The sequence below is a fragment of the Telopea speciosissima genome, chromosome 3 (genome assembly GCF_018873765.1).
Source record: "Telopea speciosissima isolate NSW1024214 ecotype Mountain lineage chromosome 3, Tspe_v1, whole genome shotgun sequence".
Lineage (NCBI taxonomy): Eukaryota > Viridiplantae > Streptophyta > Magnoliopsida > Proteales > Proteaceae > Telopea > Telopea speciosissima.
The window spans coordinates 27,646,070-27,673,415 of NC_057918.1; the positions used below are offsets into that span (position 1 = coordinate 27,646,070).

The window sequence follows — 27,346 nt, forward strand, 5'->3', positions numbered from 1 at the left end:
GATCATGCATATTCAATGAAGGTAAAGATTCTGACTTAGAGTATTTTTACATAGAGAATATCATCCTATGTGCTAAGTAGCTACTGTTCTTCTACCAAAAGAAAAAGAAAGTAGCTACTGTTCTAAATCTCTCAACTGCCACTAATGATTTCAAAGTAGTGGTTTTTGATCAATATCTACAGCCTCAGTCGTGGGCAATGGTGGTGGTTCAATAACCCTCTTTAATTCAGTGTTTAGCCAATCCATTAATGTTCCTCCCTGTTAGCACCTGTTACCATTTTAGGACATGAAAAAGTATCCATAAGGATAAGGTTATAAATGTCTGTGGAAGATTTAAATGTATAAACTAATCTTAGGGATTTAGAGTAATATAAACTAATCTTAGAGATTTAGGGTGAGTCAGAGATAGCTTATTGAAAAGCTCTAAAGTCCTAGATTGCGGCTGCTAGATGAAAAATATACATCCACATTAACCCATGTGGTCTGGGCTAGAAATTTCCAAAGAAGTCTCTTATCTTCTAAATTCTAACCAGATTACAGATCAACCCTGAGGGGGCAAATGCGAGAGAGAGAGAGAGAGAGATTCCTCGAGATGCAAGTTTATGCACATGAAAAAGAGGGGTTAAAGCAACATCTGGTTATAAAAGAAGGCACTACAACCAATAGATAGATAAATTTCTTAACCAATGAGGCCATGTGATTTCCCCTCACAGCTACAAATAATATAAGCACCACCTTTCTGGGGGCACTTGGTTCAAACCCAATCTTAATCTATCTAATAATATTTTTTTGTAACAAGACATTCCTAAACTGGAAAGTTTCTCCTTGTAGCTTCATCCCTCTGGGAAACGGCAGCTTTTTATGGTTTCAAGTATGACTAGCTCGACTATCGCTGGCTCTGCAAGTGAGTTTTTCCTTTAATCCAGAGAAGAACATAACATAACAGCAAATAATGAGTTTTACTAGAGTAACAGTAACGCATCCACGAAGGGTTTATCTTATGGAAAGAATAAAAGCAGCTTCAGACACAGAGCAACGTTATGTGCCGCAACCTGTGGGATGAGGGAGGTCGGTCTGTGGTCAGGGAATACAAAGATACATAACCTATCCAAACCCATGCCAGCAGCAAATAGCTCCCACAAGGGGAACCCTAATTTTTGCAGAATGACACTCCAAAAGCCTATGGTTTGGTCCTCCCAAGGTAATTCATTTGTTCTAATAGCACTCTAGCATGTCTCATAGGGGTATGGTTTTTGCCAATTGCATGAGAGTACCCACCAAAAAGAACAGCAGAAAATATATTGATCTGCAAGGATAATTACTCCTGTAGCTCTCAACTCAGCCTTATCCCAACTAAATAGGATCGGCTACATGATTCAGTTTTCTTCAATCTTCTCTATTGAAATCCATGTGTTACAAGTTCTAAGCTATGCATGTCGTTCCTCACTTCTCCTAGAGTCATGTTAGGTCAACCCTTTGGCTCTTTTAGCTCCTTCAATCTGAACCAAATTACTCTCATGCTCTGTGATTTCCATATCTAAAGTTCTTTCACTTGAAAATACCCTTCCTACCATCCTTCCTGTCCTCCGCATGTCACTTTTTGTAATCAAATTATGACAAATATTGCATCAGGCTTCACTTATACTGGAATGCTAACCAACTAGGAATCACGATCATTCAAATATTCTACTTTTGGCATAAACAATTTCTACATGAGATCCATTGTAGAAATTGAAATTGAGACCTAGGAAGGCATTTTTTTAACGTGTAACACTTAATTTTTTTTTTTTGATAAATAAACATTCTTCTATTGTAACAGCCCAAATAGCACTGGCCAAGTAGCAAAATAAAGCATTGAAAAACCAAAACACTCAGCTTCCACCCCACCCCCCAAAAAAAAAAAATAAAATAATGTGCACATCGGTTGAACTATTGAGAGGATGCATTGCCAATTAATGCAAAGCAATATGATTGAATTAGAGTCTGAAATTTGACAGCCAATTTAGATCATTCCCTAGATTTGAATGAAAGGAATTGCCACATCACTCTTCCATGCAGTACAACCAATTGTGCATTAATTACCAATAGTGGACCGAGTAGGGATGTAAATGGATAACCGAAATCCGAATCCGAATTCGCATCCGTATTCGTTTAGGGGCATCCGTATTCGTTTAGAGATATCCGGAAAAAAATCCGAATACTCCGATTAAAATCCGTCCGAAAAAAAATCCGAATACTTAATAATAAAAAATTAAGTAAATAATGATTTCAAGGGTTTTTGAAGATTAAATAAGTTCTAGAATATGATGAAAAGAGAATCATGATCTAAGAGATATGGATTGAGAGTGAATTGTATCCGCTAGGGGGAGGAAGGTCCGGGTTACACAAGGCAGAGATGTAAACGGATGGTCGAAAATCCGAATCCGATCCGCATCCGAATCCGTTTAGAGGTATCCGTATTCGACCAGGGAATATCCGGCTCCGATCATATCCGATCCGTATCCGATCCGAATCCGATCCGTTTACATCCCTACCGAGAAGCACCGGAAACCATTTAGTAGAAGGGTTCTTTCTTAATAAACAATCAATTAGTATTACATTAAATTTAGATAAACAATGCTTAGTTAACATAAAAATATTAAAAGCCAATAGCTTTTATTCCACTAATTTTACAAAAAAGATGCTGTCAACCTTCCCATAAAGAATCATGTAAAGCTAATAGCGGTATTCCTTGATATAATTGTAACAGGAACTAGATACATTACTTTATTTTAATAGAATAAAGATATATTTCCATCCGCTCCTGCTTATTATTCTGGTGTGTGGATCTTCAGCTCATGTGTATAGGTTGTTTTTCCAAGGGTAGTTCATTATGCCTCTATCTAGGCTTCAAAATTTTCTATTACAAGTAAAAGTCTGAAGGGCCTTTGGGATGTTCAGAGTTAAATGCAATTATATATAAGGCACGGAAATGAAATCCTTCGTAATAAATGTTCCATAACTACATAGCAGTTTTTCAAGGATTATCATGACAGATAAAAGTGAGATAGCAATGGACAAATTTTCAAGCCATTAAAAAAAAAAAAAAAAAAGCTAGAATCAGAAGTACATCAACTCTATATAAGATGAATACATTCATCTGTGGCAGGTACAGCTAGAGGTTTAAGCAGTGCAACAGAGCAAAATTGAGTTTTTGAGAGAGCTGTAGATGGTAATCTGGTAGTTTGAATTCAATAATACCTGCTATAGTTCATCATGATTTGCAATACTTTCTCCTGCAGTGAACATACAGCAGAGCAGAAATAAGAGTACTCTTTTTTGCTTTTCTTTCTCATGACAGGTGGATATTTGGAAGAAAAGAAATGAAATAAGAAAATTAGTGGTTAAAAAAACTAGCTAGTTTTAGTAAGATTCTTCAAAGCAAGGATATTTCTTTCATTTAAATTTTCTCTTTCTCCTTTCTCCAGTTGGTCAGAAAGGAGAGTGGAAAACCAAAGTTTATGTACGTTATTGTTGTGACAATAACAGAACCTGAATCAGTACATGGACATAAGAAAGAGAAAAGAAGAGAAGACGAGAACACAGCCCACGGTTTGAGTAGTGAGCAGAATACTCAAACCGTGGGGTGGGGGGATCTATTTATATAAACCAATAAAGCAACTACAATTTAAAGACTGGGTCCACAACCCAGAACCAACTTAAGAACAAAAGAAATAAAGACTATGACACTATGATAATAATACCCATAAAGTGACACACATACACACACACACCTAAACCCATAAAGTCGACACCACATAACCAAAATTTAACACTCCCCCTCAAGCTGGAGCATAGATAACACCATGTCCAGCTTGGAACACCCTTAGAGAAATACATTTTGAAATAAGGCTTTGGTACAAAAATTTCCAAGTTGATTATTAGAGCTAACAAATGGAGAAGAAATCAATTTCTTCATCACTGCATCCCAAACAAAATGATAGTCCATTTCAATATGCTTAGTCCTCTCATGAAAAAATGGATTACTGGCAATATAGATAGTTGCCTGGCTATCACAAAACATGTCCATTGGTTTGCCATCAGAAACCCAAGCTCTTGTACAAAGGATCTAAGCCACATCAACTCAGTTGCAATGTCAGCCATTACTTTATATTCAGCTTCAGCACTAGGACGGACTACTATAGTTTGCTTTTTACTTCTCCATGTAACAAGATTACCCCCGACAAAGGTGTAATAGTCTGTAGTAGATCTCCGATCATCATCAACACTAGCTTAATCAGCATCAGAATAACCAATAATATTGGTGTGTCCATTACAAAGATAAATAAAACCTTTCCCTGGAGCACCCTTGAGATCTCAATATATGACATACTATCTCACAATAAACTTGCTTAGGTGTCTCCATAAACTGACTAATCACACCAACAATAAAAGATGTATCAGGTCATCTAATAGTAAGATATATAAATTTACCGACTAACCTCCGATCCTAATGTTTGTGTGCAGATTCCTTGTCTTAGACGCACCAAGTTTAACAGGAGGATTCGAGTTCTTTTTTGTTTTTCTTTGCTCCCTAAGGGAGCTGCTGTATTTTTTCCTCTTTGGTAATGAATTTTTCTATTCACCCAAAAAAAGAAAAAGTTTAACACGAGGGTCCATAGGAGTATCTATAGGCTTACAGCCTAACATTCTTGTCTCACTCAAAAGATCAAGAACATACTTCCGCTAAGACAAACTAAGCCCTTTCTTAATTTGAATACTTTCAATGCCAAAGAGAAAATATCTAAGAACGCTCAAATCATTCATTTGGAAGTGTTGCTTTAAGTAAAACTTAACTTGTTCAATTCCAGACAAGTCATTACCAGAAAAAATAATATCATCAACATAAACTTTCAATGCCAAAGAGAAAATATCTAAGAACGCTCAAATCATTCATTTGGAAGTGTTGCTTTAAGTATCTTGTTCAATTCCAGACAAGTCATTATCAGAAAAAATAATATCATCAACATAAATCACTAGCACAATAATTTTAGAGTCTTGACGTCGAACGAATATTGAGCGATTAGAGTAATATTGAGAAAAGCCACAACCAGCAACAACTTTGCTAAATTTATCAAAACATGCTCTTGGGGGACTATTTCAACCCATAAATAGCTTTATTCAGCCTAAAAAATTTTTGAACATTCTCCCACTAGATAACATACCCAGGAGGTTTCTCCATATAAACCTCATGCAAATCACCATACATAAAGACATTCTTGATGTCTAACTAAAAAAAAGGCTAATCAAGGTTAACAACAAAGAGATCAAGACTCCCATAGAACTCCAAGGAGCAACAGGGGAGGATGTTTCAAAATATTCAACTCCATATGTCTGAGTGTATCCCTTGGCAACCAAATGAGCTTTGAAGTGCTCAACCAAACCATCGGGGTTATATTTAATAGTATACACCCAATAACACCACACAAGATCCTTACCAGAACGTAGGAGTTGAGTGAAAGAGAGAAAAGAGAGAATGAATTTGGCTTGTCAAAAAGACAGAGGCCATCACTTTATTTATAATTAGAGATCATTACAATAAAGGAAATAAAATCCTAGCCAAACCACATGTGCAACATGTGCATAATGAACCTGGACACTTTAATGTATCCAGGTCCGGGTTACGGGTCATCCTTTAACACTCCCCCTCAAGTTGGTGTATCATATTCCGCATGCCCAACTTGAGCAAGGTCACCTTGCGTCCTTGAACCGTACTAAACCAATTAAAAAATAGGTTAGTCCAGGCATTCTATACACGCTTTCTAGTGTTTTCCAGTGGATTTACACCATGTAAATAATTTAACTTGTTTTTATTAATTTGAGCCTAAATGCTGTGGTTTAATCCCTACAAAAAAAGGTTCATTTTGGGCTCATATTGGTAACTCGTATCGATAACAAAACCGAAACTGAAACTGATAAAATCGTTTAATTGGAACCGTTTAGTAATTGGTTTTGATTTGGGGTATTGGAACCGTTTAATAAATGATTTGGTTCTGGTTTCTACCTTTCATACCTTGAACTGAATTGGAACCGATCCAATTAACACCCTTAGTGTCTAGTATTAATGTAAGAAAAACAAAATATGTGATGTGATTAGACAGTTACCTGATGAGAACATCTCCCCAAAGAAAAATGAAATCTCCCTTGTGGCAGAGTGAGGAGAATCTGAACCATGAACACAGTTTCTTTCGGAATTCAACCCACAGAGGGCTCTGATGCTGGAAATGAGTATCAAAAACCGTACAATAAGATCAATAAATATAGTACCACAAAAAAATAGCAAATATGCAAGAATCCATGAGAAAACCAATCATATGCAAACCCAAAACAGTAGTATTTGATAATAAGGCCACGAATAAATCTTTCACACATAGCAATCCCCTTTGCCATCCAACTGCAATATGGGCAGGAAGATTTGAAACTTTCAGAACGGCTGCCTCACTTAGGACCTTCAAACCAAAAATTGACGTAATATATTCAAATGATGGGGATTGTTCCCAGCATCCAAAAATATAAAAGGTCAACGAGACTATATCAAATGTCTCTAAGACTCCAAGTATTGATCTGGCATTGCCTAGATAGTATGGGGCCCACATGGAGGTTTTCAGCCATGGGACCCACACACATGTGGTGTGGAAGGGCATAAAATAGCTACATTTTTTGAGCTTTTTTTTTAAAAAAAAAAAAAGTTGAAGCAATAATGATAATAATGGCTTGTGTAGAGCAATGAGCCCTCCACGATTTATTTCTAATAGTAAATCCATAAGAAACCAATTACAATTAGAACTCTAACTCTAACTAGCTGACTAGGCAACATAGTATAGCTAGGAATAGGAATAAACAACTAAATAGAAAAAACAACCTCATGGGTCGACCATATATCATGGGTCGACCCATGTCTCACGGAAAGCCCATATTCCAACACTCCCCCTCAAGTTGGTGCATAAATATCTGTCATGCCCAACTTGCACACTAGAGGTTGAAAAACTTTTCCACTAAATCCTTTTGTGAACACATCAGCCAACTGGTCTCCAGATTGCACATAAGGAACGCAAATAGTCCCATTATCCAGATTCTCCTTGATAAAATGACGGTCAATTTCAATATGTTTCGTCCTATCATGCTACACTGGATTATGGGCAATACTTATTGTTGATTTGCTGTCACAGTAGAGTCGCAGAGGTAGAGTAATAGGAATGCTCAAATCTTGTAACAAGGTTTTGAGCCACAATAGTTCACAAATATCGAGAGCCATAGCTCTAAATTCAGCCTCTGCACTTGAATGGGTAGAGCAATGGGAGAACTCTTGGTGTGGTAATACTGCAATAGTGGGCTGTCTTTGCCCTTTTTTCTTTCTATAATACTGCTGATTAAAGTCTTTCTCTGGCTGTACCTGCTGCTCCCCCTGGACATCATCATCTAAAGGTACATGGTAACCATCAATGGGTTCATCTAGAGGAGGTGGAATAGTAACCGGCACATCTTCTAGAGTAGGTGTAGACTCCCCCTGAAGAGGTGCCGAGGAGGGAATGAAAGCCACCGCCTCATGAAAAACGACATCCATGGAAACAAAAACCCGACGAGAAGTAGGGTGATAACACTTATACCCTTTTTGAGTAGGAGAATAACCAATGAAAATGCAGCGGAGACCACGAGGATCAAGCTTACCATGGGCATAGTGATTCCTAACAAAACAAACACACCCAAAAATCTTGGGCGGAATAATATATGAAGAAGACCCCTTTAAAAGATCAAGAGGGGACCTGTAGTCAAGGACCTGAGAGGGCATTCTGTTGATAAGGTAAGCAGCCGCTAAAACAGCCTCACCCCAAAAATGAGAAGGGACATGCATCTCAAACATAATAGAGCGAGCCACATCAAGGAGATGTCTATTTTTGCGTTCAGCCACTCCATTTTGGGGTGGAGTGTCAACATAACTAGTTTGATGAATAATACCTTGAGTAGCAAGAAATAACTGAAATTCTCCATCGAAATATTCACGACCATTGTCACTCCGGAGAGTTTGAATGGTGGCCTGGAACTGAGTTTGAACCAAGCTATAAAAAACTTTAAAACAAGAAAACACTTCACTTTTGTGTCGCATTAAATAAACCCAGGTGGTGCGTGTGTGACAATCAATACAGGTGACAAACCACTTAAAACCAGAAATAGAAGATGTACGTGAGGGACCCCAGACATCAGAATGAATCATAGAAAATGGTTTAGAACATCTTTTATTGGAACTAGAATAAACAGAACGAGTTTGTTTTGCAAAAACACAAGCCTCACATAATAAAGAGTGAGGATTACAATGCTGAAATAAAATAGGAAAAATCTTAGCTAATGTTCCTAAAGGTGGATGGCCCAATCGACGATGCCAACGATGCAGTTCAGATAAATGATGGTTAGCGGAAGTAGCAGTAAGAGCCTGCCCAGACTTAGCAGCAGCAGTACCAGAGATAAGATCATCGTCAAGCAAATAAAGGCCACCACGCATTTTACCAGTTCCAATCGTTTTCCCTGTCCCCAAGTCCTGAAAGACACAATGTGAAGGATAAAAAATAGCTTTACAATTTAGATCAGAGGTCAAACTTCGGATAGAAAGCAAATTAGAAGTTAGCTTAGGGACATGCAAAACAGAGGACAAAGATAAACAAGGAGAGCAATGGATGGCCCCCTTCCCAGATACAGAGGAAAGAGAACCATCGGCTATTTTAATTTTATCTTTGCCTGAACAAGGAGAATAACAAAAAAACAAATTAGATGTACCAGTCATGTGGTCAGTAGGTCCTGAATCAATTATCCAAGGATGAGATAATGCCGAAGCACACTGACCAGCAAAAGAAATACCTAGTTTGGAGAAAACAAGGTTGGATTCAGAAGAGGGAACCACAGTCGAGGTAGAGGCAGATGCAGATGAAGATGCAAGAGATCCAAAGTTTATCATCATGCGACGAAAAATAGCAAGTTCCTCTGCAGAAAGGGTAGTAGTAGGGGCTGTTTCAGTAGCTTCAGAAAGGTGAGCCTGTGTGCCACCACGACCATGACCACGGCCTCGACCACGACCACCACCACGACCATCAGATGAATCAGATGGCCGACCATGCAACTTCTAGCAATAATCCACAGTATGTCGTTCTTTTCCACAATGGGTACACTTAAGAGGTTCCTTCTCAGATGAGGAACGGGTACCAGTATTAGAAGAGCCACCCCCAGAGGAAATTAAAGCAGATCTCTCTGGCTGTGTAGTTGGTAACATGGTATCAAAGAGTAGGCTTGCTCCAAAGTGGGAAAAGGTGAACGACTCAAAACTTGAGACCGAAGCTGATCATATTCCACATTAAGGCCAGTCAAAAAAGTGTACACTCTGAATTTGTCCTCCCTAAGCTGAAATTTGGTAATATCAGAAGGACAATCAAGCTGAAAGTTATCATAATAGTCAAGCTCCTGCCACAGACTACGGAGTTCACAGTAATATTCGGATAAGGTCAGTTCACCCTGTTTGGTTGCATGAATTTTCCGTTGAATATCATAAACTTGTGCATCATTCCCTACCTGGGAATAGGTACCCTTAGCAGCTTTCCAAATTTTTGCGGCTGAATCTAGTAGTGTATAGCCACGGGCAATGGAAGGAGTCATTGCACTGAGAAGAAAAGACATAACAAGAGAGTTACTTGAACTCCACTTGTCTTGTAATGAACCAGCCTCACTTGGCTTGACAGTGGTACCATAGATATATCCCTTATAACCCCTTGCATCAATGGAGAGAAAAACTGATGTGGACCAGAGTAAATAATTGGTGCCATCGAGCTTCACTGGGCTGACTAGAAAAGAGGGATAATCATGATGATTCCCTTGTGCAGTAATTTGACCAGTGGCCACTGTAGAGACTTCTGAATCAGGCATATTGATCACAAAAAAATCCAAAAACAGCCAAGAAAATTGCAGATATCGATTCCAAAAAAGTGCAGAAATTGATTTCTGCAAAAACAAATCTCGGCTTGTGATGGAATACTGGTTCTGCTTATGTATAGTGCAGAAAAACTGAGAAGAACAAAAAATCTGCAGGAATGCTGGAAACCGAGAACTGCAGAAACAAAAAAATCTGTTGTGGCCGCAGGTCTGCAACAAGAAAAAATACCAGCAGGTTTTTGAATAATCTGCAGGTCTTCGAAAAAATTGCAGGGCTTCAAAAATCTGCTGGTCTTCGAATAAAAAATTGCAGGTCTTCAAATAAAGCTGCAGGTCTTCATAAAAAAAATCTGCAGGTCTTCAAATATAAATAAGCTGCAGAGCTTCAACAAATCTGCAAGTCTTCAAATAAACTGCAGAGCTTCATAAAAAAATCTGCAGGTCTTCAAATATAAATAAGCTGCAGAGCTTCAAAAAATCTGCAGGTCTTCAAATAAACTGCAGAGCTTCAATCTTCAGACATGGATCTCACGATTGTTGGAGATCATAAAAAAAGAATACACGAAAGGAGGTAAGATTATGGGCAGGTACTAGATCATTATGAGATCACCTCAAAGTACCGCCTCCATAAAAGAAGAAGAAGAGAAGAGAGAAGGCTTTAGGGTTTCGGTGGGTTTAGGGTTTTAGGAAGGGGAAGATGAGTGGGAGCAGAATTCAATCTCAAGTAGAGAGATCGATATTGGGATGTGAGAATTATCTCTCAGGTATCGTTTTCAGCTCTGATACCATGAAGAAATAATGATAATAATGGCTTGTGTAGAGCAATGCGCCCTCCACGATTTATTTATAATAGTAAATCCATAAGAAACCAATTACAATTAGAAATCTAACTCTAACTAGCTGACTAGGCAACATAGTATAGCTAGGAATAGGAATAAACAACTAAATAGAAAAAACAACCTCATGGGTCGACCCATGTCTCACGGAAAGCCCATATTCCAACAAAAGTAAATGGAGTTTCTTACTTTAGTTTATTCAGTTTCTCTTAATAATGATGTGGTGGTACTGGTGGTATAAATTGGGTGGTGCTAGTGGTGTATGTTGTGGTGTAGGTGGTGCCATACCATGAAACGGACCCTGTGGGATGAAGTTGGAAGACTCACCAGATTGCAGGGACTCTTTCCCTTATCAAAAGCCACCAGTTGGTCAATAGAAGCTTGCATGGATGTCATCATAGGATGGAGGGAATTGACAACTGCGGTGAGGGTATCGACACCTTCAGTGAGGATGTCAATTTTTGGGTTAGTTTCACCTTTATAGGAGTTGAGCTATTGGAGAATCTCACTATTGGCAACCATGGTTAAGATATGGATAGAATCTCCAAATTGATAGCGATCCTACGATTCTGAAACCCTATTCAGATTTGCTATGGGCCTACCCAAACAAAAGAATACTCAAATCAAAGGGATAGTGACAAAACAGTAAATAAATGGAATTTATATGAGCATGGCAGAAAAGTAATTAAAAGGGATCTTAAAGGGTTATAGTTGAAAATGAGATGGTCAAAGAATGATTTGGCTTGTCTAGCATGACAGAGACCTTATTTATAAAGTGGATAACGGATTACAAATAAGGAATACTAGGTAAGGTTGAGTTTTTTTTTGATAAAGAGGTAAGGTTGAGTCACAGTCCTTATCCCAACATACAATGAATCTAAAGAGTCTAGTCGTAACCCTCATCCTTAACACAATCCTACGCTGGTGGGATTGTGTTGATAAGATCTGTCCTTCAATCCTCATACATCTACTGGTGTGGTATCTATGGGCTTCCAAAATCTACCATCAAACACATGGAATCTATCTTCTGTGCTTTCTTATGAAAAGGAAAAGAATCCTCCAAATTCCTACACCCTGTTAACTGGGCAACTATTTGTATTCCCAAATCTGAAGGACGCCTTGGCCTCCGTAGAATCCGGGATTACAACATCGCAAATTTTCTTAAGCTAATCTGGAAAATCTCCACTAAGCAGGACTCAATCTGGGTCAATTGGGTTTATTCCTACCTTCTAAAAAATGATTCCATTTGGACTGTTACCCACCCTGCTGACCCTTCATAGGTCTGGCGCAGAATCCTCCTCCTCCACCCCTTAGCTCTAAGTGCCACCTCCACGGTGATTGCTGATGGGACTTCAACCTCCCTTTGGCTCAATCCTTGGCATCCCTTAGGAGTCCTCTACATAGCTGTCACGATGTCTCGGCGACCCAAAGCGTTGGAGAGGGTCCAAAGGCAAGGCGACACCAAGTAGGCGGCCAAGGCGTCCAAGGCACCCGCCTAGGCGACCAAGGCGCCTGGATGCATAGTTGTCACGGCGTCATGGCGATCCAAGTCGGTGGAGGGGTGTCACGTCGATATATCGACATGTCGCCCGCCATGGCGTTGCCATGGCGAGCATGCCGACCATGTTTTATTTTTTATTTTCTCTATTTTTAATGTGTTAATAGATGTATACTCAAGCCATGTTTTATTTTTTCTCTATTGTTTCTCAAGTTTTAAGAAGAAAATTCAGATATCGAAGAAGAAATCGAAGAGGGAAAGAAGAAATCGAAAGAAATTGAAGAGGGAAAGAAGAAATCGAAGAGGGAAAGAGAGACAGGAAGAAGAAATCAAAGAGGGATGCCATGGCGGCGCCATGGCGACGCCATGACAACTATGCCTGGACGCCTTGACAACTATGGTCCTCTTTAACCTCATAGGTGCCCATGTGGTCTACTCCTTTAGTATCCCTAAATCAGCTTCTCTCTCCACCATCATCGCCCTTGGCACTTGGTCCTTCCCCTCCCCCTTCCCTAATGGTCGCACTCAGATTTGGGCCTCTCCCCCCTGCCCCTCTTTCAGTCAGGGTTATCTGGCTACTCTCCCCTAACAAGCTTGTTACTTCCAGTTCAGCTTGGAATTTTGTTAGACACCAAGGTCCATCCGTCCCTTGGCACAAGTTAGTTTGGTTCAAAGGCCACATTCCTCGCCACTCCTTCAATGTCTTAGAGAACCCTTAACCTTTGCCTTTCCACCCAATCATTCCTTCTCTCCCGCCACATTCCTGTCTTCCCCTCCTATAACCTTTGTTGGAATGGTGTAGAGGACGTTGATCATCTTTTCATCTCTTGCCCCCTAGCCTCCTCTATTTGGAAAAAAAAACCTTGGATTCCATTTGGCCTCACAGTAGATGTCCCTTATCCTTCGCAAGGGAGTGGTTATGGTTGGATATGACTTTCTCAAGCTAGTGTTCGGGGCTACTATCTCTCATATTTGGATGGAGAAGAATCTTCAAAGATGGACCTCCAACTCCCGTTCTTTAGACATGATTTGGAAAGCCATCTTCTTCGATGTTAGCTCTAGGCTTCATACGCTCCCCCATGGCTCTCTCTATGATTCCCTAGGAACATGCATATTGTTGTCTCTTGGGGCTTAGATATTTCTATTTTGCAATCTTCTGGCCAGTCTTCTTACGCTTGTGTCTTATACAGCTCCCCCTCCCCCCATTCCTCCCTGTGTATTCCATCCCCCCCTCTTTTCCCCCTCTTTGGGGCTTTTGGTAATGAATTTTTCATTCACAAAAAAAAAAGGCAAAATAAAGAAGGGATATGATGGGTAATAAAATTAAAGACTAAGGATCTACTTGGAACAAAATAACATTAAAGGAGATAAGGAGATAAGAGAGGAGGAAGATAGGGTATTATTGGAAACTTAAAAAAAAAAACAAATAAGAAACATAAAGGCTTAAATAAGAGTAAAAAATGTGGGGTTCAAAAAGGGACTTATCGCAAGGGAGAGATGGAAGACGTGATTAACTCGTCTTCTATCAGCAGACAATTAGAGGAGAACTTGCAGTAGTGGAGTTCAACTTTGGCTTCGACAAGGAGATCTCCACTCACGATGTCTGACACACCAGGAAGTAAGGAGATCGAGAAGGGTCATCTTCTACTGGAAATAGAACCAGCAGTAGGAATGTAGTAAGTCTAGACCTCAAGGAGTTCGATTTGAAGAAGCCGACCAATCTGGAGGTGGGAAGTTGACTTGTTGCGAGGAAGCCGACCAAGGAGGAAATCTTGACTTCGAATAATCAAGTATGAGCTCTCTTTTTTTCCGCTGGCGGAGCCATATAGGGGGGAGTCGATTGAGATCACACTGGGCGATAGAAAGGACGGCGGTGGGTGTTTTGCCTGTGGAATTGAAGGGATGGGTGGGATGGTGATAGTGTTGGGGTTAGGGTTTAATGTTGAAAGAGAAAGAGGGCAACAAAGGGTATCGTTAGTCTTAAGGGAAGAACAGAGAAGAGAAAAGATGAGAAAAAGAGGAGTAGATATTATTGACCAGCAAGGGTACTATTGGTCTTGCTATGGTAGAACAGTGACAAATTAGGAAAGAAGAAAGAAGGAGATGAATACATTCGGCTCTGATACCAAATTGGGGAGGGCTGGTTAAGAGAAGGGAAGAATTGTGAGATGAGTCTCAGAGTTGCAGGGAGGAAAGAGGAAGCACACAACCACACACACACACAGAACAAAACCCAATATTTTTCTATTCAATTCAATGTCTCCAATGTTGGGTTACAATAGCAAAAATCAAGACACTCCTAACTAGACACTAAAACTAAAAGTAACTTGTAACCAAAGTCTATCTATCTCCTACATAACCTACCCAAATCAAATAAAAGACAAAGATTAACTAAACTACTTCTGACCCTTAGTGGACCAAAAACCCGGGTTGGACCGGTTCTATCTGGGTTTGGGTTTCCAAAGTTGGTCATGCTGGTCCAACCAGTCAAGTGCTACTGCATCAATAAGTCCAGACTGATCTAATTAACCAATTAAATTGAAGTGACTCTTAAAGCATAAACGACAAATAAGCACCAACATGTAGACTTTAAAATAATAAAAGCCAGACAGTTAGTCCCAATAACTTAAACCAACCAACTCCATAATTTCTATAATGAATAATAAGACAATAAAGGCTAATTATAACTAATGTTATGTGGGACCAATATTCATCTCCTCTTGACCTATAAACCCCTCCAAGATCCAACATAATTAGGGTGATGCAGTAGGAAGTATGGGGGCTAGATCTTGTTCTAGCGGCCACGACCCTCGAATACTCAAGGTAACGAAAAACCCTAATTCCAATGTGGAAGAAGAGCAAACAAAATGAATTGATTCAAAACTTCAAGGTACTTTATTTTGTCCAAAACAACCTTTATATAAGGAAGTTAGATTACAAAGGAAAAGGAAACCTAAATAAAACAGCAACGAAATATTATAGAAAAATAAAATAGGAAACTAATATCTTGAAAGTCAGTCCAATGAATGAATTGATTGGACAGCCTGTAGAGCACTGGCTGCCCTTTCCGAAAGGTATTATGGCTCCCGTAACTCCATCCTAGTCAAAAGTTATGTCCGTCGAAAGTTGAGATGGAAAATCTGGAAAATTAATATCTTCGACCCGATTGGATGGACTTCTGCTGATCCAACCAATCTAGGAATTCTTCGGAAATCTTCTCGACATCATAGGGACTTCACTTGGGGTACATCCTTTCCTAGTAGCATTTGGATCTCATCTTTTGGCTTTTTTTTGTTCTGCATTGGCATCATAAGATGTTGCAGTCTGTTACTCCAATAGTTGCACGTTATAACTCCAAGCCAGCTAATAGAGCCAGTATACCAAATTATCTCTGCCTCAAAGATGAACAGCCAACAACAACAACAACTCAGCCTTATCCCAACTAAATGGAGTCGGCTGCATGGATCCTTGCAAATACAAAAGAATAATTAAAAAAGTAAAAAGAAAAGAACAAAACAGCAATAACAACGACAACTCAGCATTCTTTCAGTTTCTAATCATTCAGCAATACTGCTAAATTTCTTCTAGAGCAATCCCCATACTTCTTCTTTATAGGATTTATGTAGCCAAACCCAAGTACTTCTAGATAATGCTTACTGAGTTGTCAGCTTGTCGCAGAGTTGTTCTTCAATAACTTGACCCAACATGAGAAACAGTTACTTGCTTTGAAACTGTGATGCTTAAAATTAGCAAAGTGTGAATGCTTAAAAACCCTACGAGCAATTCTCTGGACTCGTTCCACTTCTCTGTCTTCTTGATACCCATATAACCTTGATACCACCTACTGAACTGTAGTTCTCTTTCAACTTCAGTTTCCCACACCCCTAGATCATCAATATAGATCTCCATAGTCCACAGAACTGTAAACAGTATTCACACCTACCAGCCAAAGAAGAAAACCTGAACTTCTCAAACCCCATCTAACCCAGTTTCAACTCACAAATAAGAACTCACCATCCACTTTAAACTGTAAGTCAAACCCTCTGTCTAAGAAGACCCTATCCCCTAGTCGCAATTGGTATCAGTGCACGAACTATAAACACCAAAACTAGCCACCAGAGGGGAGGGAAAAGAAAATAGAAAATCCTTTTCACCAGCAAACTAGAATCTTTAAACCCAAGTGATCCTTAAATTTTCAACACCACCAAGTAACCACCTTGATACATGAAACCCCAACCATACTTACTACTTGGAATCAGTGTACAAGCTTTAAACACCAAAACCAGTCACCAAAGGGAGAAAAAAGTAGAGAAAATAGAAAAACCTTATCACCATCAAACTAACTCTTTTGAACCTAATTTTTTTTTTGTTGAAAACTAGGGGGTATTTTAGTCTTATATTTTGGGTTTTGGGGGTTTTCTGTTATTTTACATCACTTCTGTCCTTAGTTTGTAAGGTTGTAATAAGTAAGGGGTTAGAGGTAATTTCATATATCCCTAACTACCTTACTTTCTATTTTATCTAAATTAATTATATATTGAGAGGCTGCCTGCGTGATGGTATTCTAATTTACCTATCGCAGGCTGCTCTCCTTCTCTCTTGCGGCAACTTCTTCTCCCTCTCTTTCTTCTTCTTCTTTCACCTTTCTTCCTTCACCCCTTATGTGATTAGTTTAATTCTGATTTGCAACATGGTATCAAAGCTATGCTAATCAATCAAGGGTTCGTCAATACCTGTCTTCTGGTTTTCTCCTTCGGTTTCCAGTTTTTTTTTTGGTGTTCAGCCACCGATTGCTGTTCTGGTTTGCTATGGATTAAAGCCTCCTTATTAATGAATGGAGGGCTGTTTTTGATCTCTCTCAATGGAGTTTGGTTGCTGATGGGAAGACAACCTTGAAGAATCGATCAAAAATTGTTCCTGCAAAATATTTTTTCTCTCTCGATAGTGATGGTTCCTATTATCACTGGGTGCTAATGGCATGTGGTTCCTATGCCAATCTGGTTCTTTATGATCTTCTTTAAGGTGGTTTTCATGCTGGTTTGAAGATTCTATCAACTTCTCTCTCTGTTCTTCACTTCTTCATATTGGAGAAATCGATGTCAACTGGTGTTTTTCTCTCCATATCAATTTTGGTTTCTTTTTTAGTGAGAATCGATGGTTGCTGCCGACTGTGTGACTGTGGAGGATTCTTCTACTGTGGTTGCCACTCTTCTGATCTAGTGACCTCCTCCTGTTATTCTTCGAGGATCTGCTCTCTTGGTGATGTTCTTCCCCAACTCTATCTAGTTATTTACTGCACTTGCTGGCTTGCTCTGTGTGGTTATTGTTTGATTTCTGCTACAACCTTCATTGCTCCTGAATTGGTATAAGTTGCTGCTGTCAATATTATTTGTATGGTTGGTGCTCCCCTACTGCAGGATCATCATTCCTGCATTTTTTTTTTTGCACCTGATTTGTTATTGTTGCTGCTGGTTCCTGCTTCTGTCCATCTTATTTGTTTGTTATGGGTGACTCTAAGTCTACTACCTCTGCTGTTCCACCTTCTTCTAATAATGTGAATGTGACAATTACCTCCATCAAGCTCAAGGGGAGCTCGAATTATTTTTTATGGGCACAGGCTGTGAAAGTGTATATCATGGCCAAGGACAAGCTTCAATATATTACATCTGATCCACCTTTATCCAGTGACAGCAAGTACAGTGAATGGAAAAAGGAGATGCCATCACTCTCATCTGGCTATGGAAGAGCATGGAACCAGATATAGCCACTGTTAGGAATCCTAAGAAGAAAAGGAAAAACTAGAGAAGAAACGATAGAAGAAGAAGAGATGGGGAAGAAAAGAAGAGAACTTGATGCACTGAGTTCCTCTCCCACAGTTTTTATTTATAATAATAACCAATTACATCAAAATAGGAAACTCATTCCTTGACAACCAAGAAACTAAAAATAATAAGAAACTAACATAAAACGGTGGAAACAAACTAAGAAACCAAGATAAGGACAATTCCCCTATTCATGGTAAATTACCCAAACTACCTTGTACCCCCACGGTACAATGGCCCATTCTCAACAGTCCCCCTCAAGCTGGAGTACACATATAACAAAAAGAAATCTCCAGCTTGAAACAAAAGCACAAGGGAACAATTGTAGCACCACCCAGCAGCACATCACCAGCTCAAGCACAATAGCCACCAGCAGTAACAGTAAGTAAAAGAAACCGCGTCGAACAGAACCAAACAACAATGAGCAATAATAAGCGGTAGAGAACCCCAACCGCGATCTAAAGATCATATAACAGCAACAACAACAGCAACAGCACACAGGTAGTAGATAGGCATCTTCCCAAAGAAGACAAGTAAAAGTGCAGCTTCAACAGCTACATCACAAGAAGAATCCCACAACTCTCTCAGAGGCACCATTTCACAAAAGGCTACTGTCTCAGAGGTACTACTGCGGTACTTGTACATCAGCTTGGTGCTTGTAATATGCGGACCCAATCCCAAAGACAACATCTGGTTGCCGACCAACCAATCAAAGATAGCATATGGTTGCTGACCGACCACACAAAGACAGCATATGGTTGCTAACCGACCACACAAAGATAACATATGGTTGCTGACAAACCAATCGGCATAAGGCAGCTGTGGACCAAGTAGATAAAAGTTGTACTGTTGTTGAACCAAACACATAAACCCTTAATGTTGTTGTGGACACTAGCAGATGACACGTATAGATAAAAATAATCTTCAATCTTAAAAAATGAGTGACTAAAGTAAATAAGTCTTCAATCATGTAGAAACATCATACTGATGGCCAGATAAATCAGACAAATAATTCTTGAGCAACGCAATAACCAAAGCACTAATAATCACCAAGATAATCTCCAATCTCCCCCTCACGTGTAGCATTATACGTGAACAAATAAGGTAAAGCCAATGGAAGACAGCCAGAGTATGCCAACAATGCCGACCTTCAAAAAAATAAATAAATAAATAAATTTTTGGAACTCCAAATTGATATAATTGGGCCCATCGAAGAAACCCGAGGAAAATACCTAATTGGGTTCGGTGTGGATACAACCAAGTACCAATAGGCAATAGCAAAAGTTAATGGCAAAACTGTAATTAACACAATATGAAAAGGAAAGGGCATGGCTGTAATTAAAGAAATCCAAGTAAAGCACAAGCAGGGCCAAGGGTAAACTTGAAATTGAAAGTAAAATATGGATAGAGTTGAATAATAAAGCAAGGGGAGGGGTAATGTAGGAAAAACAAAAGTAGATGGGCTTTAATGGAGGGGCTATTGGAATAATAAAAAAAATAAGGGTAACTTGTAATTAACTTGAGAAAATTGGGTAATAGTAAAGTGTAGGGGCAATAGTGGATAACATAGGGGACATGAGAGGAAATAGAAATTATTGTTTATGGAGTCGGAGACAGTCTTGGCAATAGGACAAAATAAGTATGGGACTAAAGTTAAATAAAAGATGAGGGGTACAATTGGTAAGGAGGAAATATGGTGACCTTTAACAACCTGTCACTTTACCTTCTTCCTCTCTTCCAGAAACCAGAAACCAGAAACCAATGGAGGAGAAAAACTTGTGAACAAACCAGCCCTTCTACCAGGAGCCCAAATCACCCAAAAAAAAAAATCGAAGTAGCCTCGTAACTCTCGGCCCTTCCAAATTCAAATCACTAAAGTTTCAAGGAGCTCAGACAAAAAGAAAGTCTGCAACTTGGGGTGTGCGGATTTGCAGGAATCAGAGAGTTTCTGCTTGTATCCAGCAAATAGCAGAACCAGAAATCAGCATATTACATAAATTGATAACAGGTTCAGCAGTAAATAACGAAGCAACAAACGAATTTATCAATAGCAGTAGTATCGCATGAGAGAAACCAGCAGTAGTAGGTCTCCATCAATCGAAGCAATCGAACCACACAGCAGAAATCTTTCAACACCGCAAACCAGTGGAAACCTGCTTCTATGTCAATTAGAAGAACTCTTGGTCGATGGAAGCAGCGATGACAGTAGAAAACCAGAAAACCAGCATGTGACGACAAATCGATAGAAGCAGCAATAGTAACAGATCTTCCAATTTGCAAAGGTGAATCGTACAATACGGGTAAGGTTATCACAGGGGCAGCAAAGCATCCACTCAACCAGCAGGAAAGCTCTCTACCACGGTGACGGTAGAGAGTGATAACTCGAATAGATGTTAACTCCAGTAGCAGCAGTCAGTAAACATAACGGAGACCTTTAAACGACTCTCAAACAGAACGTTTTGAACCCATATCGATTCAAACCTTCTTTGATACCATGTTAGGAATCCTAAGAAGAAAAGAAAAAACTAGAGAAGAAACGATAGAAGAAGAAGAGATGGGGAAGAAAAGAAGAGAACTTGATGCACTAAGTTCCTCTCCCACAGTTTTTATTTATAATAATAACCAATTACATCAAAATAGGAAACTCATTCCTTGACAACCAAGAAACTAAAAATAATAAGAAACTAACCCTAACTAGGAAACTAACATAAAACGGTGAAAACAAACTAAGAAACCAAGATAGGGACAATCCCCCTATTCATGGTAAATTACCCAACTACCCTTGTACCCCCATGGCACAAGGGCCCATTCTCAACAGCCGCCAACGTTATGTTTCACACTACAGCCAAAGGTGTTTGGGATGATTTGCAAGATACTTAATTCTCAGGAGAAAAGTATGAACCGTATATACGATTTGTATGAAAAACTGTTCCAGCTCCAACAATCTTCTAAGTATCTTCAAGAGTACTATTGTTCTTTTAAGGGCCTGGTTGAGGAGTTGAATGTATTTTAGCCTCTTACTACTGATATTAACAAGTTAAAAGCCCAGCAAAATGAGTTCTTTGTCTCCAAATTTATTGCTGGGTTAAATTCTGATCTGAAAGCTGTGAAGGGCCATTTATTGGCTGGTGAGACAGTCCCTACATTGGCTAATACCTTCTCTCGTCTCCAGCTTATTGCTGCTCCTACTAAGGCTGATTCTTCTCCCAAGGATAACTCTGCTTTTACTGCTGGTCATGGTCGTGGAAGAGGCCATGGCACAGGGGGAGGTCATGGTGGTGGTGGTCCGTCAGGTGATCGCTCTAATCGACGGTGCACTCATTGTGGTAAATCTGGTCATACTGTTGACTATTGTTGGGATAAGCATGGCAAACCAGATTGGGGAACCCAATCAGCCAATCATGCAGTATCTGATGGGATCATGGGAATGCTGATATTGTGACCACTGGTGATTCTCGATCGGGTTCCACTACAGGTGGTAGTTCGTCTAGCACTACTCATCGTGATGAGCTTTCTCAAATATTACGGAGGTTACAAACTCTTGAGGCATCCAGTAGCGCATCCTCCATACCTTCCTCTTCCGCTGCTACCCTTGCTCATGCAGGTACATCTGCCTTCTTCTCCACTACTTCTCCCCGAATTATTGACTCTGGGGCTTCTGCTTATATGATTGGTGAGTCTACCTTGTTTACGTCCTTTTCGAATAACTCGGATTCTTCATCTATCATATTAGCAAATGGATCTGCTGCTCCTGTTACTGGATCTGGTACAGTCACTGCCACCTCTTCCATTAGTCTTTCCTCTGTGTTGCATGTTCCTTAATTTTCATTGGGTCTTTTTTCTGTTAGTCAGCTTACTAAAGCTTAACACTGTTCTGTGACATTTTTTTCCTACTCATTTTGTTTTTCAAGATCTTCACACGAGGAAGACGATTGGTGGAGGGAATGAAAAGGATGGGCTGTACTACCTTACCTATGGTGCTGCTACTTCCTCCGTTGCTCCTGCGTCTGTTGGTGGGGTGACTCCCTTCCAATGGCATTGTCGTTTGGGTCATTTATCTTTAGCTAGGTTACAGTTATTATTTCCATCTTTTAAGTCTGTGTCTAGGATAGAGTGTGAAGCTTGCGAGTTGGGGAAATACCACCGTGTGTCTTTCCCTTCTCGATCTGTGGCTCGTAGTTCATCTTTATTTGCTTTTGTCCATTTGGACATTTGGGGTCCCTGTCGTGTCAAGAATAAATGTGGTTTTATGTATTTTGTCACATTCGTGGACGATCAGTCCCGTCTTACCTGGTTGTATCTCCTGAAGGATCGTTCCAAGTTTTTATCTATATTCCAAGAATTTTATAATGAAATAAAAACTCAGTTTGGTGTGTCTAAATAAAGTTTTCCGTTCTGATAATGCATTGGAATATGTACAAAATGAAATTTCTGATTTTTGTATTGCCCGTGGCGTGATTCATCAGACTAGTTCCTACACTCCACAACAAAATGGAGTGGCTGAACGTAAAAATAGGCATCTTCTTGAGGTAGCCTTGTGCTATCATGTTCCATATGCATGTCCCAAAGCTTTTTTGGTATGAGAGTGTGTTGAATGCTTGTTATTTGATTAATCACATGCCTTCTTCTATTCTTGCCGATAGGTCCCCTTTTTCCATTGTTTTTTTCGGGCACACCCGCTTTCGCTTTATCCCCCTCATGTTTTTGGATGTGTGTGTTTTGTGCATAACTTACATATCTCCACTGACAAGTTTGCACCTAGGTCTACCAAGTGTATTTTCTTAGGTTATTCTCATACCCAGAAAGGGTACAAGTGTTATGACCCTGTCTCTTCCAAATATTTTGTGAGTGCCGATGTCACCTTCTTTAAGGGAAGTTCTTACTTTTCTCAGTCTTCGTTGACCTCTGAGAACGAGTGGCATCCTATTGTGCCACCTCCTATTCCTACCTTAGTATCGTTTTCCCCTCCTTTGCAGGTGTATCAGCGTCGGGACAAGACAGCAGCCCCGCCTGAGATTCCTACTGTTACAGTGGTTTCACCCCCTCTACTTGCGTCCTCCTCTGGTGAAGCTCCATCTACTTCCTCATCTGATAACTTACCAGTTGCTTTGCAGAAAGGTACAAGTTCCTGTACACAGAAGTCTAATGTTGTGTTCCCCATTGACAAGTTTGTTTCCTTATCTCATTTGCCGCATTTGGTCCATAATTTTGCCTTGTCGTTATCTGCTTCTCCTATGCTTGAAAGTCACACTAAGGCCCTTCGTCTTCCTGGCTAGAAGGATGCCATGGATGCTGAAATGGATGCCCTGTTGACCCATAACACCTGGACTCTTGTTGATTTGCCACCTGGTAAGGACCTTGTCAAACCTAAAATGACCACAGGAGAAGTGGTGAGGAAGGACATGCATAGGCTAGGGCTAGTTCCAACTATGACCTCGGACAGAGCCTACTCGAGGTCAAAGATCCATGTGGCAGACCCATTTAGCAAAGATTCTCCTAACGGGTTGGGCTATGCCTCTTTCCTCTTACTATCTTACATATATATATATTTTACACTATGCTTTCCATACTTTGTTTTGTTTGCATGTAGCCGACCCCATTAAGTTGGGATAAGGCTAAGTTTGTTGTTGTTGTAAGGACCTTGTCAAGTGTCGCTGGGTGTACACTATTAAGTATCTTCCTGATGGTTCTGTTGAACAGCTCAAAGCCCGTCTGGTTGCCAACGGATATACCCAGGCTTATAGAGTTGATTATTTTGAGACGTTCTCTCCTGTTGCCCAGCTGAATTCAGTACGTTTATTTATTTCCTTGGCGGGGAATTTTGATTGGCCATTATATCAGCTTGACATTAAAAATGCCATTTTGTATGGTAACTTGCAAGAGGAAGTTTGTATGGAGCAACCTCTGGGGTATGTTGCTCAAGGGGAGGATCATACACGGGCTTGTAAGCTACGTAAGGCTATTTATGGTCTCAAACAGTTGCCCAGAGTGTGGTTTGAGAAATTCAGTGCTACGGTGATGTCTTGTGGCTTTTCACAGTGTTATTTTAGACCACTCGGTGTTTGTCCGCCGCCGAGATGGTAAGGTGGTTGTCTTGGTCGTCTATGTAGACGATATTATCATTTCTGGTGATGATGAGGCTGGTATTGCAGAGGTAAAAGCATATTTACAGCAGCATTTTCAGATCAAGGATCTAGGTAATCTTCACTATTTTCTTGGCATTGAAGTTGTGAGAAGTAGGAAAGGTGTCAGTTTATCTCAAAGGAAATATGTATTGGACTTTCTGTCAGACACTGGCATGCTAGCTTCAAAACCAATGGATGTTCCTATGGATCCTGATCAGAAGTTTGGGGTAGATGATGATGATCTCCTTAAAGACGTGCACCAGTACAGAAGTTTGGTTGGGAAGCTAATCTATCTTACAGTTACCAGATCAGACATTTCCTTTGCAGTGGGTGTCCTTAGTTTATACAGTCTCCTCGGAAGGCTCATTGGGATGGAGTTGTTCGTGTTCTTCGCTATTTGAAGGGTGCTCCTGGTAATGGGTTGATTTATCGCCCTCATAAGCATATGGATCTTGTTGCTTTTTCAGATGCTGACAGGGCTGGTTCGGCCAGTGATCGTCGCTCGACTACAGGGTATTGTACTTTTGTTGGGGGTAATCTGGTTACGTGGCATAGTAAGAAACAGATTACAATTGCCAGGTCGAGTACTGAAGCGGAATACAGAGCTATGGCTCATACTACTGCAAAGTTGATGTGGCTCAGGTCTCTTCTTCTTGAGATGGGTTTATCTGTGTCGGTGCCTATGAAGATGTATTGTGATAACCAGGCAGCCATACACATTGCAAGCAATCCGGTCTATCATGAATGGACCAAACATATTGAAGTGGACTGTCACTTTGTTCGAGATGCTGTGTTTAAAAAACTTGTTGAGACCCCATTTGTTTCATCCTCGAATCAGCTAGCAGATATGTTCACCAAGTCACTTTTTGCTCCTAGTTTTCGCACCAGTTGTAACAAGCTGAGCATGGGAGACCTCTATGCTCCAGCTTGAGGGGGAGTGTTGAAAACTAGGGGTATTTTAGTCTTATATTTTGGGTTTTGGGGGGTTTTCTGTTATTTTACATCAGTTCTGTCCTTAGTTTGTAAGGTTGTAATAAGTAAGGGGTTAGGGGTAATTTCACATATCCCTAACTACCTTAATTTCTATTTTGTCTAAATTAATTAGTACAAAATTTTCCAAATTAATTGATTAGGATTCGATTATGACAATAGTTGTTTCAAGTAAACACTGTCATTAGGTTTCGAGGATGAAATTCCAGAAGCTGATCAAAGATAGGAATTATTCTCTTTCGTTTGTGACATTGAATATGTTACATAGTATTTTTGAAACCCCACCATCATGAATAAACTAAGAGTTAGTTTCACCATATCAACATCTTATAATAACAATAAAGAAGATCAGAATGATAACTATAATGACCTGTCTGGGTGTGTAATCTTAGCTTTTTGCGCATCAGTTGGCCCAATCAAAGCACGCCAATCAGAAATAGCGCCCACCTTCTCCAAAACCATAACAACCACTGGACCACTGACAGATTTAAGATCAGATAACAGAATAGAAAGAGAGGGAGAGAATGGCAATGCTACTTAACAGAAGTTTGATGTGCACACAGCCACGCACATGTACATATGATATGCAGACAGGTGCATGGAATGTATATCAATGCATACAGAGATAGATCTCAGTGATAGCATCAGTGTAATATGGATACATGCTACTCTAAAGGGAATCTGTGGCCAATAATTTGCCGATTCAGATAAACGTAAAAGCAATTACATTACAGCATGAAAAGAGACTGCGGTACCAAGTTTAGCACATAGAAAACAAACCCAATGACCAATGAGGTAATGGAATACAAAACTTTAGTGGAACCATGTTACAGAGACTACTGATTTTAAAGTTTAAAGAAAAAATCTTACTATGATTCCAATTTGACTAAGTAATGAACTATTATCTCATTGGTCAACATGAAATAAACAATAATAAAAAAATAATAGCAATAATAATGTCATGGCGATACCTTGTCATGTATTTGACAAGGTTAGGAAAGAAAGTCCTTTTAGAGTGCTCAGCATAAAATACTGTGACATTCTCCTCGTCAAGATGAACTATCTTCTCGTTAAGGATGTTGAAACCGGACTTCAGGATAACCCTCTTTATCTCGGCTGTATAGTTTCCAGAAAAACCATCTGGCTTTATCATCGCCAATGTCTTCTCTTTCTCTGTACTGGCAAAGCTTGGAGATCTGAATCCCTTGCAAATTCAAGTAAAAATGAAGACAGTAAGAGCCAGAGCAATGAATAGAGGAAATGAAACCTAAGTTCCTATAAATTTTAGGGTGGAAAAGATAAGAACATAGCGTAAGGTATTAATACGAGCTAAGATTAAATCAAATGAATAAGGGACTGATAAAATCATCTTCAACCATTGGTGATCTATATAAACATCTGGAAAACTGAAAGTCCAGATCCAATCATGAGGAGATGAAACTTTCCACTAAAAACTACGCCAAATAAATAAGAATTTGGCGCTGACAAAATTTTCCGTAATTGGAACTAGTCCATCAATTATTCCCTTTTCAACATAAACAGATAGCATGAAATGCCAGTCAGACAATAAAGCCGGAGTGAAATGTTCAATGGCCGAACCATTTGAAAAATCAAACATTGCAGAACAATAGTAATTAAACTCGCGTAAGATTAGAAGCACAACAAATCACAACAATGGACCGAAAAATTGAGAGAAATAAGGGGATGAGATGGAAGCTAAATTAGGAAGAGATGGATAGGGAAGAAACCCTAGTGTTAGTTACCTGCCAAGCAGAAACATCAAACACAGTAAGAAGATGACCAGACTTCCAGTTCCACCCATATCTGAAAGTGAACGGATGAAGGGCGGCAAAACGAGGTATGGGAAAACGTCTTTGCTCATTACGACATTACCTATATGGCTCCCCCCTCACTTATCCGAAAAAAAAAATAAAAATTTAAGGATAGCCACGTGGCTAAATTAGCCCTTATCACATTCTTTTTCAATTTTCAAAAGGTCTGATAGTCTTTCAATTTTGCGCCTTGTGAAGTGGAGGTGCCGCCAGGTAGACTGCCACGCCACGATCTTTATATGAAACGTGTCGGCATTTGACGGAAACACGTAATTAAGTAATGTCTCATTAA

At 39.7% G+C, this 27,346-nt stretch overlaps 1 protein-coding gene across 2 annotated transcripts; it reads right to left on the reverse strand.

Annotated features, from left to right (window-relative positions):
* Positions 1–3,103: 3,103 nt before the first annotated feature.
* Positions 3,104–27,077, reverse strand: LOC122653921 (probable nucleoside diphosphate kinase 5). 2 transcript variants are annotated; one of them, XM_043847883.1, is made up of 5 exons: positions 26,986–27,077; positions 26,194–26,418; positions 25,593–25,700; positions 6,145–6,257; positions 3,104–3,275 (listed from the first exon to the last, which is right to left on the reverse strand). In XM_043847883.1, exons 1-5 carry the CDS (start codon positions 27,042–27,044, stop codon positions 3,244–3,246), a joined length of 537 nt encoding a protein of 178 aa, XP_043703818.1. In that variant the 5' UTR covers positions 27,045–27,077; the 3' UTR covers positions 3,104–3,243. The 2 variants fall into 2 exon arrangements, with proteins under 2 accessions (XP_043703818.1, XP_043703819.1); XM_043847884.1 differs by having other exon boundaries at positions 26,194–26,426; positions 26,986–27,062.
* Between the last annotated feature and the right edge of the window lie 269 nt (positions 27,078–27,346).